General features: G+C 45.0%; 1 protein-coding gene across 4 annotated transcripts in view; it reads right to left on the bottom strand.

The window, feature by feature from the left end:
- nfia (nuclear factor I/A) overlaps positions 1 to 12,560 on the bottom strand; it is a 189,903-nt gene that overhangs the window by 38,625 nt on the left and 138,718 nt on the right. For all 4 annotated transcript variants that reach the window (XM_084011573.1, XM_084011572.1, XM_084011574.1 and 1 more), the window contains exon 5: positions 1,851 to 1,968. In XM_084011573.1, the coding sequence (XP_083867699.1) occupies positions 1,851 to 1,968 (118 nt within the window). The remainder of the gene's footprint in view (positions 1 to 1,850; positions 1,969 to 12,560) is intronic.

Genomic DNA, 12,560 nt, shown 5'->3' with positions numbered 1-12,560 from the left:
CGTGTGTCTTCATTACTGCATGGATGATTGTAAACAGCATCTCTTAATAAGGTTAAAGTCCCCACAGTGAACACGACCTGTAATGAGACCTGCTGCACACTTCAGTTACCTTCACTCTGTGTTTAAGGCTGCGATGTGTCAGAGCAGGATTACATCAGCTACAGGACCACTCATCAACACACTCACATGCCAAAGGCCTCGCGTTCAACAGGTGTTTAACAAGGCGTTAAGACATTAAAGTGTGTGTGTGTGTGTTGTGTGTGTGACCTACATGTACACACTGAGAGGTATGAATGAAGAGTCGTTGACATGTGTAGAGACTTAAATATTACCATATGGAGCTGCTTCACTGCCTTGCAGCACTCTCTCTCTCTGTGTGTGTGTGTGTGGGAAGTCTCTGGAGGTGTGTGGAGTCAGAGAGAAAGAGGGAGTGTAAAAAGACAAGGGGACACACACACAGACACTCTTATCTGACTCAGTTGTTCACTATTATATGTGTGTGTGTCTCTGTGTGTGCATGTGTGTGTGTGAGTGCGTGTGTGTGTGCATGTGTGTGTGTGTGTGTGTGCGTGCTGCAGGGCATGTATCTTAGCAGACAGACGACTCTTGCGACCATATTGATTTGAACAGAAGAGTTCAAGCAAACCCTACAAATATGTGTGTGTGTGTGTGTGTGTGTGTGTGTGTGTTGTACTGTATGTACTGTATGTGCATTAATATGTATGACTAAATGTTTGTGTCTGTTGTCTTTCTTGATGTGGCCTTGCTGTGTGTCCTGCTGGGCAACAACGCTAGTATTGAAATCCTTTACAACCACACTGAAAATACTCAAATACTGTAAGTTAAAGTATGTAAGTATTATCAGCAAAATGTATTGTACTTTAACACAGTCTCACCACCCAAATTTTAATAATTCCGCTGACTGACTGTGAATTTCTCCAAGCACATTTTGATTTAACTTTTTACATTTAGATTAAGATTTACAATGTTTGAGATGTAGCGGAGTCGAAGTATAACGTAGCATAAAATAGAAAAACTCGTAAAAAAAAGTCTTAGTTAAAGGAAGACTTCAACTTCGTTAGAGACCTGGTAGTATTTTTTAACGGTCGTGCATCATTCCCTCATTTTCCCCAGAGACGGAGATCTCCATATTTCTATTCTGAAAAAGATTCTCCGATGATGCAAATATTGTCACGTTGCAAAATCGGAGGCTCTTTGGTTAGAGGGGGTGAGACTACAACACTCGTTCCTCATGTTTTCAACCCGCCTATAGGGGGCAGCACCCACTGAGGCTACAGACCTGTTACAGACCAGTGGTGGGACCCACTGAGACTACACACCTGTTACAGACCAGTGGTAGGACCCACTGAGACTACAGACCTGTTATAGACCAGTGGTGGGACCCACTGAGACTACAGACCTGTTATAGACCAGTGGTGGGACCCACTGAGGCTACAGACCTGTTACAGACCAGTGGTGGGACCTCACTTCAGACTCGGGGTGTGAACGGAGCTGGACCGGTCCTTTTAGAACAAAAATGCTGCTCTGCGCTCTGGCAAGGTACAAGAGGCCTTCGGCGAGGCTCGTTTGGTCTCAGAGCAGTGTGAGTGCAAGCCATCAGAGGACTGGGGAGGGGGGACAGATCAGTGGGAGTGGCCGTGGGAGTTTTTCTCTTCCATCCACATGTGCCAAAAAGTCAAAATGTCTGCCTTTTCTCAGTCAGGAAGGCACCAAATTCTAAATCTATAACATATATGACCCACTTTCAATAAAGATTCATGTCGGTGAAGTATTCCTTTAATGAGGACGGCGGATTAGAGATTTGGATCTTGTGAGTCTCATGTTCATACCTGGAGGAGGAGGTGCTGGGAAGTGGTCTCCGCATAGCTCCAGGACTCATGCTGTAGTAAGAGGAGCTGTCCAGGTCCGCCAATGAGAAATTTGGGCCGGTACCGGCTGCGATAGGTGCTGGCAGAGAGAAAGAGAGAGAGACAGAAAGCATTGATATACACATGTTGACATGTTGACAGGCATTTCACATTGTTTAAACATCTAATGTATAATCCCTCCAGTTGTTCTGTGTCTGCACCTGCAGGGTCTACAAAGCTTCTCAAGGGAGGTGTCCTGATGCTGACTGCCTCTCCCACAGTTCTAAACTCCTTCTTCCTGTCTTTGAGGAGGAGAGAACCGACTAGACAGCTCGTGACATCAGGTGAAGGATGCATCATAGATCCATAGGAACAATCAGGAAGTCCATCTTCAAGCTCATGTCAACACTTTGACAGTACAGGAGCTCTCCTGCATCACTACTGCCTGTAGATCTGTGTTCCACTCAGGAACACTGAGATACTTGGGGTAGTGATACCCTCCCAACACATGTTTCAATTTTTAGCAACCTTGTAGGTGTAAACATTCTGCAGTTGAACACCTTCCCTACTGCAGGTATTATTTAGACTGGATTCAGTAGGTTACAGGCTTTAAACCTTTGGGCCAAATAAATAACTTGATTCCTGGTTATGTGGGGTGACCTAATAAACAGCAATTAAGGCTTTTACCAACCTGGGGAGTGACAATTTCCACCATCCACCATTTTACATTTTGGTGACAAATCACCAAAATGTAAAATGCTCAGCTGGGAATATTTAGCATCAGAACAATTAATGCCAGCAGCGATGCGTATTTGATTTGGAATAAATTTGTGCAGGCAGGAGACCAACTAGCAGGATCCTACTGACCCAGAGCAGCGTCTGTCAGTCTGTCTCAGGTATGCATGTTGTACAGCCTCAGCAACTGTAAGCTACTTTACTGAGTAAATGTAAGTAAACGGGTACAGTGTAGTTGTGAAAGGTAAAATCAGAAGGAGTGAATCTGGTGTGTGCAGCCTTTGTCGGGGTTGAAAGGAGGAATAACATCTTCTGTGTTGTTGTACAATAAAGTGTACGTACTGAATATGTCTGTTCCACAACGTGATTGGCTAATGCCTTCATATATTGTGTCAAAGCTCAGAAAAAAGTGTTCTGTGAGAACATTCTCATCACAAGAACAACAGTTCAAAAAAATATCCTGATGTGCAAATCAATCTCACAAAAACGGCCTCTAGACCTTTACACAAGGGAATAAGACAGTAATCCAATTGCCGACCTAGCACAACATGCAATTGCCCAGTGAACCGAACCCTGACAACACATAAAATGATATGATCATTTTATCCATGCGTGATGCTTTTGGGTCAAAATCAAGTTTTAGCATCTGAATATAGTAATTAGTTAACCGTTGTTGGCATCCGGGGGAATTCCCTTGAAAGAAGTGCATTTACATGAAACTAAATTCACCATGAAAAACAATATAACTGAATAGCTATCACAATAAATGAACCACAAAACAGTTCAAATTTCAGCATTGCAATTTCTTCCTCACTTTTGTCAAACTTTTCCTACACAAGTCACCTTCAAGGGAAACATCCCTGATTGTCCACTGAACAAACAACATGAAGGGAAATTAATAGCCTACTGTCTTTATTTGCTGCACCACCTCCTCTGCTGTATGTCAATACCACATTAATATGTTGGTGTCTACATGTTAAACATTAGCACAGGGCTCTAATGGTGATATTATGGAATAGGACATTAGCATCTATAAACAAAAACAAACTATCTCCTCTTCTCTCTCCCCCCTTTCTTTCCTTCCCTCTCTGATCCGTCCATGTTCTGCCATTTACCCTCCTCCACATATGTCTCTCTTGCTTCCTCTGCTGCCTTCGCACAAAGGCCTGCCAGGGCTTTCACTATTAAAGGGGAAAGAGAGAGAGAGAGAGAGAGAGAGAGAGAGAGAGAGAGAGAGAGAGAGAGAGAGAGAGAGAGAGAGAGAGAGATTCGGCTCTTTGTTGTCAAATGCTTTAATTTGAAAATCCTGCTGAACAAAGGCAGCAATCAGCCTCAAACCTGGACATCCGTCTAGCCCCTCGCCTCCAGCCCCACTCACCCCATCACTCTCACCCCAACCCTCTTCATCGCTTTATTGACAGAGAGCATGATGGCGTGATGGGATGAAAGGAAAAGGAGGAGGAGGAGGACTGACAGGACCTGGTGGGTTGTTTTCTGCTGAGCTCAGCAACGTGAGCTTGCTTTATCTATCTCTCTCCCTCCCTCTCTCTCTCTTCTCTCCCTCTGCCCTGCAGGATATAGTACTGGCCTGAGAGAGCTGCACACACACACACACACACACACACACACACACACACACACACATACACATACACACACACCACACACACACACAACACACACACACACACACACACACACACACACACACACATACACACAGGGCCATACACTTTCCCAAAGGTCTAGCATGTAGTACTTCATATGCAACTAAGTATAACAAATATGCAAATGTGGGTGGGCTGTGTGTTTCAGCATCATGGTACATCGTTATGTTTATTACTGGTCAGGAGAATTAGTTATTAGCAGATACATGGATGTATATGAAATGCTATAATGAATAAATACAGCTTTAACATAATTCATATTATAAAATTCAATATTGAATCAATTAAATGTGGCAATACATTTGTATCAAAGTGGAAATAAAATAAATATTTATATCAATCATTTTAATATAATAAACATAAAAATGAGTAGTTATAGCTAAATTAATAAGTATATAAATAAATGAACAGATGTTTATGAAAGGACTATTTTATTTATTTAAGGCGACTTTAGTCAGACAGCAAACTCTCTGTTGCTTGTTGTGAACACACCTGAAGAGAAGCATTCAAAGTCGATGCACACAGTCTGATAGACCATACTGGTACGGCAGGAAGGATATGAATGACAAACAATCTACCTATCAGCGTTGAGATTACACAATATTGTAGCGGTCTGTGGTCTCCCAGAGCTCCACCAAAGTACACGGACCCAACAAAACTATGTGTAGAAACCCGAGACTGTCTACAACAAGGCCGCTGCCACATTCATGCCTGGATTATGTTTAGTGTTTATGGAGCAGCTCTTCTTATTGATAAATCCCCTCTCTGTATTGATATGTCTTGTCTTTTGGAGGTTCCTTTTTAATGCTACAACCTGGCTGTTTGCAAAATAATCTTAACTTTATATTCACTGCATTAATAATGATTTTAGGTGATATACTATGTTATAATATTACCTACTTTAAATCAGCTGATGTTTCTTTGTTATGATCTAATAATTGTATTTATTAAATAATTCCCTTCATAACTTTCTTGTACAGCTGGTCCATTTGATTTTGTGTTTAATTGTCTGCTGTATCAGTTTTGGTCATAAGTACTATTATCATTATCATTGTGAATACACATCTTTGTGCCATATGTGTGCTGTCCATATGGTGTTGGCACACCACCAGGCTTTGTGTGTGTGTGTGTGTGTGTGTGTGTGTGTGTGTGTGTGTGTGTGTGTTTTGTTGCCATGGGCGACAGAGAGCAGGAGGAAGGAGGGATGGATGAGTTTGAACCATGCAGGCCTCCAGCTTTATTCATCTTTTCATCCCTGCATCGCTGCGTGCGTCTGGGTTTGTGTCGGGTGGGAATGCTTCCAGACGAAGGTGCTAGTAGGTGCCAAGTGGGTCATCAGCCCTCTTATCTGTGTGTGTGTGTGTGTGTGTGTGTGTGTGTGTGTACGTCTGTGTGCATGTGTGACCAGTGGGAGAGTTATGCCATCATATCGACTTAATCCCCAAATCCTTATGTCTAATATCAGCTCTCCTGACACTCTGAGAGGAAAGTGTGTGTGTGTGTGTGAAGCAGATGGAGCTTACAAATGTCTATAAACATCAAAGTGTTTCAGAGACACAGAGCTGTTCTCAATACAGTCTGCACTGATTACAACATAATGTATAGCCCTATTGGCCGAAAGCAAATGAAAAGGCAGTCTGGCAGCAGCTGGACAAGGACCTCAGCATCATCCTAGAGCACTCGTTGCGCGGCCAGGTGGATACGAAGCTGAACATGATAGGAGACATACTGTATGAGGAGTGCAGAAGCAAGTTCGGGGTACTGGCAGGAAAGCGGAGCACTGACCCAAAGCAGAAGGGGAAGAGGGAGAGGGAGATCGAACGACTGATGAAGAGGTGGCGTCAACTCTGGAAGCAGTGGAGGAAGGCAAGTACAGAGGAGAAGGAGGGCCTGAAGCCACTGTGGGAGGAGGTGAAGAAGAACATCGGTAGCCTGCGGAGGGCAGAGCGCATCCGCAAACGCAGACGGCGGAAGGAGAAGGAGAGGAGCAGCTTCTTCAAAAACCCTTTCAAGCATGCAAGACAGATGCTGGAGGATAAGAGGAGCGGGAAGCTGGAGATCTCACAATTAGAGCTGGGGACTCACTTCAAGGATCACTACAGCGACCCAGCAAAACAAACTCGGCTAGGACCGCCAAGATACCTCTCAGATGTAGGCCTTTTTGGCAGGAACATGCTACAACTGCCAATGCGATCCATCAGCCAGGGATACAGACAGGAGAAGGCTCGGATGGTGCTGGAGCTGAGGGAATCCACTGACCAACTGGTGAGAGCAGCTGGTCCCCAGGTACGAACAGGGAGGAAGTGGAAAGCCCAGGAGGCTGTCGACATGGCAGTCAGCAGGATGAAACACTGCAAGGTCGTTGGAAGAGTCCAGGTGGGGCGAGCAGGACTGGGGAAAAGCGAAACCCCCCCTCTTCTGGTCAAAGGCCAAGGACAGAGCAAGACCGCCTTCATGTCAAAGCGGTGTCTCAGAGCCAGCAAGGAGGCTGGGTTGTCGTGGGAAGGCGTCACAGACAGACCCATGTCATGACTGGAGGCCAACAGCAGACCTTCCGCTCCAGCGAGACTGCCTATTCTGTTTGCAAGGGCTGGGGAGAACCCCAACCCTGCCCACCAGAGAGCAACACCAAGACTCCTCTCACCCAGCAGTGAGTGGACCATGAGGGTCGACCTGGGAAGACAACTTAAATTTCCCAGGGAGATTGTGGAAACGTCGCTCCGGCCAGACCTGATCATGTGGTCAGTGCCACGCAAGACCATCCTGATGGTAGAGCTCACTGTCCCGTGGGAGCAGGGTATGGAGGCTGCCAACGAACGGAAGTGTGCCAAATATGCAGACCTGGCAGCAGAATGCAGAGAGGCCAGTTGGAAAGCCATTACGTGTCCCGTCGAAGTGGGATGTAGGGGCTTTGTCGGGTCCTCGAACGGTTCGCCTGCTTCGTGACATCGGATGCACAGGAGCAGGGTGTCGGAAAGCCATCAAGGAGCTAGCAGAGGAGGCGGAGAAGGGCAGCTTCTGGCTGTGGCTAAGGAGGAGGCATAGGGGGTGGGGGCCTAACACCTATGGCATCAGTACGGGGTGGCAGGGAGAGATCCCTGCCATCGCTCCACCACCAGGAGATGTACTGGGGTTAAAGGAGCGAAACATCGGCGTGCGGGTTCTGGTGAACCTGCTTGCCCGGATGGGACCTTCATGTCCGGCTACATCATGGATGGTTGGGGAAAGTGGAGAGTCATCTGCCTTGCCACTCTGGATGTGGAAGACGTCGAGGACGTGTACTTGTTCGCGTTCATGACAACTGGAATGATCGCCTTGGGATGTGGAATCTTCATGCTACATCGGAAACTGAGAAAGATCGCCACGGAGCTGACCGGCGTGAGGGTGGACAACGCCACCACTCGGTCTACTGTGGTCGGGATGGGCTCTGACATCTCTGCAGTTCGTGACTCCACGGCACTGGTGCGAGTTGAAGTGGCCACTAACCGGGAAGAAATAGTGACCAATCGGTCAGCCATGGTCGGGATGCGCGCTGACCTCTCCGCACTTCGCGAGTTCCCGTCACGGAAGCGAGCTGAAGTTGCCAATAACCGGGAGGAAATGGCTAAGTCAAGGGCAGCGAAAGCTGCAGGGTACAGTGAGGATTCATAAAAAAAAAAAATAATAATAAAAAGGGGGGGGCTCCCTCACCATCTCTCACCATCTCCAAAACTAGTACCTACACTGGACTTTATTTTTTATCTTTATTTTTACTTTTCTATTTTTAATTCTTACTTCTCTTTTCCCTCGGACCTTGTCTACATGTTGAGACTGTTGCTCTATTGTGATGAACAATATGGACATGTGTGCAGACACACACGTAATCTGTATGCATTGGACTTCAGCTCTCTGTACCACCTACTGCTGTAACATGTTATGTCAAATGTCACTAGGAAAAGGAAAAGTTATGTCAAATGAAAAATGCAATGAAAAGAAAAGATTCTGATTCTGATTCTATCCTGTGTGTAATGGGGGCGGGACTAGATAAGCCTTGGCTTCTCCCGCTTTCCCTTTCGGCCATGTGTATTTTTTGTTACTATGTGAAAATGATGTGTGATGATGATTTAACTGACATGCCCGAAATAAACAATAAACAAACAAACAAACATCCATGACTGGTGGTCCCCAGCTGATGACCCGTTTATGCCCACAGGGGTGTACAAGGAGCACACTTGCTCAAAAGGCACTGGTGGAGTTGCGTAAGGCAGCAATGCCCAGCAGGTAGACCATCAACCTGTATCTTCAAATCACACAGGACTAGTATTACATGGGCCTCATGAGATTTAGAATTGAACCCTGACCTCTGTGTTTCATGCACGGGAAAGGCGAAGTCTGTATTTCACTTGAATTCACCACAGTCAGATATGATTTAAAATATCCAGGCCTGCGTAAAATCCACTGTCATCACTATGTCATAATGTCATCCACCATCTTTTTCAAGATTTCTCTCTTTTAAAGGATTTGATTTTGTCTACATATGGGTCTCCATGTTGTGTCCCGAGATGAGCCTCCCACATTTGCACCCAAAACACAGTTTCTGTACTTTTTAGAGGCAGGAAAAGGGGCGGAGGGGAAAAACACTTCTGCTGCAGATGTTTTGATTCACAGATCAGAAGTTCAGTAACTCATTGAGAGATAATACTACTAAACATCTAACTTACTAAACAATTCCTATCCTATCACAGCCTCCTCAGGCCCGAGGTAACATCATTCAATATTCTGTTTTGTTCAACTAACCTTTCATAGTTAATATTAATGTTAAAGCAAGGAAAAGCACCCAATTCTCACATTTGAGACACCTGGGTACCACCAGCGTCCCAGCTTCACTGATTATCAGTGGGGAGTTTGTTAATTCCACTATGGTAAATGGACCTGCATTTATGTAGCGCTTTTCTAGCTAACTAGCTACTCAAGAAGCTTCACACTACATTCAGTCACTTTTACCCATTCACACACACATTCATACACTGATGGCAGAGGAGCCGCCTGCACACACTTTTCGCAGATTGCAATAAAAAGCAATATGTTGATTGATTATCAGGATTATTGGGGTAAAAAAATGGTCCTTTAGCAAATATTTATCCCATTTCCCCAAACGAAGATCCCAACTTCATTTTCCCAAGTGTCAACATGAGTTCTTTTAACCATAAACAATTTTTTTCCATGAACCATATGGTTAGTCCTGTAAAAATGACAATAAAACACACACACACACACACACACACACACACACACACACACCACAAGAAATGTATTAATTCAGACTAATAGAGAGGAGAGGAAACAATTGAATGTAGTTTGAGTTACAGAGGGAGCCATGGGGGACGCCAGTAAAATCAGAGGGTAAATGACAGAGTAAGAGGGGGATGATTGAGGAGGAGAAGTCAGAATCCAGTCTGCAGAAATATACTGAACTGACCAATTACATTTAATACACAGCTGCTACACTAACCTATACTCTCACACACTCTCTCATCCTCTCCCTCTCTCTCTCTTTGTGTGCTGCTTTAATAGGATATTGATCGACAGAGAGTGATTCGATTGCCCTGCCAGTGAATTGTGTAATGGCTGCACAATGCCAAGGTCACCCGCTGTGTGTGTGTGTGTGTGTGGTTTTGGTGTGTGTGTGAGTGTACTGTGTTCAATACCCCCTCCTTCACCTACCCTCTACCCCCAACGACCACTTCTCTTCTGGTAAGCTATAGGCTTCAGTCACCCCTGTAGACCCCTGTGTGTGTGTGTGTGTGTATACAGGTGTAGCTGGTACAGTTGGTGTAATAATGTGTTCACTCCAATGGCAAAGCGACTTTTCTGCAGGACGCAATTGCATACAAAGTTAATTCCAAAGACTAGGTTTGCCACCTGTCCCGTAAAGTACGTAATTGTCCTGTATTTTACACTTCGGACGGACTCAAACAAGGCCATCCGTACCGTCCCAGGCACGATTGAGACTCAAGTCCGGTTTGTTCGACGAGTGTGAGTGCTTCATTCCTAAAAGAGGTGTGCTTCAGTACGGTATGGTTAATGCACGGTACGCAGCATGGACATGACGTAGGCTATAACCAATAGGCCGTTCCACTCATTATTGCTCAACTCAGATCTCCACCCCCTATCGAGCCGAGCTCTGCACTCTATCTATAATCCACTCTGCTCGCGCTCCCCCCTGCTCACATGCTCTGATCCAGAGGTCAACTGTTTACTAGAAATCTGTGCAGACATGACTTGTCGGGGGGTTTAGCTCAGGAGGTAGAGTGGGTTGGCTGGCAACCGCAAGATTGCCGGTTCGATCCCCGGCTCCTCCTAGCTGAGTGCCTGGTGTCCCTGAGCAAGACACCTCACCCCTGACAAGCAGGCTGTCACCCTGCGTGGTTGACTCCGCCGTCGGTGTGTGAATGTGTGCGTGAATGTGTGCGTGAATGGGTGAATGTCAGTCATTCCTGTAAAGCGCTTTGAATAAAAGCGCTATATAAATAAGTAACATTGCAGTCATGTTCTCTGTGTTGTTCTCTATTGTGATGACTGTGAGACGGCGCTTCTTGGAAACTATGTAAAGCCATGCGTGTGTCGTATTACGAAGTGATGGCGTTTGTACAATAGGCAAATATGAGTCCAAGCTGGCAGGAGACGGGAGGGGGGTACGGATCAACTGGTTTTAGTGTGAGTGTTGAATATTGCTTCCTGTTTTGAATCGATACTGGACGTTTGTTGGTTTGTCCAATATTTCCAAGTTTCCTTTCCAGCCTACTCATAGAGGTAGTTGGTTTGGTTGGTTAGTTTCAGGCATGAGGAATGAGGGTTTGTCATTGATTGGGTAAGAGAGGGCAGGCCAAGCAGTGGCGGTTCTTTTCATAAGAAATCAGTAGAACGTGTGTGTGCCTGCCTCCAACACCCTGCACCCCGATGCAGAAATACAGACGTGAGTGGGACGATTTAATACAAAGTTAATCATTAATAATAAGTGAATTACTTTATGCTAAGTCAATAAATTCATTTGAAGTTTAGGTTTATAAATTGGAAGTTAAATAGCTAGTATTAAGCATTTGCTGAAGTCATGTTATGTGCATTTAATTGTGCATACATTATTGTATCTGCCTTTACACTGTAGTTTTATGTTTGCACATTATTTATTGGAATTTGCACTGTGAAATTATGTGAGGATAATATGCTGTTCAAAATGTACAAGACTATAAATTCATAAATGTGCAAAAAAAAAAATGTGTATGATGCCTGCGGATGATGACCTAATCAAATTATACTTTTGTGGCATCTAAAGTTGCCTACCGGGGTTCTCACAGCTCAAGCAATTGCAGGTTGACAGCTCTTACATTTTTTTTATTTGCTCTTTTGCCACGTCTCGGATGTCCCTGCCTACCCAATACCCGGCTATGACGCAGATACACACCATAGCAACAGTACTCTGGTCTTCGTCCGTCAAAAACCGTCACTTGTCACTCAAAGCAAAGCGGGATGGAGATGAAACAGTCTGAAGACTATAAAGATAGAGATGAAACAGTCTGAAGACTATAAAGATGGAGATGAAACAGTCTGAAGACTATAAAGATGGAGATGAAACAGTCTGATGGCTATAAAGATAGAGATGAAACAGTCTGAAGACTATAAAGATGGAGATGAAACAGTCTGAAGACTGTAAAGATGGAGATGAGGGACAGATTGTGGCGAGCGCTCGCTGAGCAGTTTGGGATCGGAGACGTACTGCAGCCTGTTCAGGGTCCGGTGGATTGCGGAGATGTGGGGTCCCGGTAGTGCTGCAAACTGGTCCTGAAGTCCACCTGGACCCGATCGGAATAGTTGGAAATAAATCCAGCAGTGAGGATGATGTAGTGATCGTCTCATTATTGAAAGAAGAAGAAAAAAGATGATGTTTTTTTTTCCAAGAAATGAGACGGTCACGGAATCTCCCCTCTGCTGGAGGACTCGTTCTTTAAAAAAAAAAAATTATCCTGGTAATTTTTCTGCGTGTGAGCGTGAGACTTCAGAGCCATCGGTGAAATCTGACACGTATTAATTATGCGTCAGGAACGACGTCATCAACGGCGCCGAAAAAATCCCCCGAGTAGTGTCCGAAAGTGTTTTTTCATTTTCCCGATGAGTCCACTATATAGTGCTCTACATAGCACTCCCCTATGTAGGGAGTAGGGAGTAGGGAATGATTTCGGACACAGCCACTGATTAGGATAAGCGAGCCCAATCCACAGCAATATCTCTTCAACGTCATGATAATATGGTGATT

The sequence above is a fragment of the Eutrigla gurnardus genome, assembly GCF_963514095.1.
Source record: "Eutrigla gurnardus genome assembly, chromosome: 6".
NCBI classification, from domain to species: Eukaryota; Metazoa; Chordata; class Actinopteri; order Perciformes; family Triglidae; genus Eutrigla; species Eutrigla gurnardus.
Note: the sequence above shows the minus strand (reverse complement) of the source record. Positions and strands in the feature narration are given on the sequence as shown.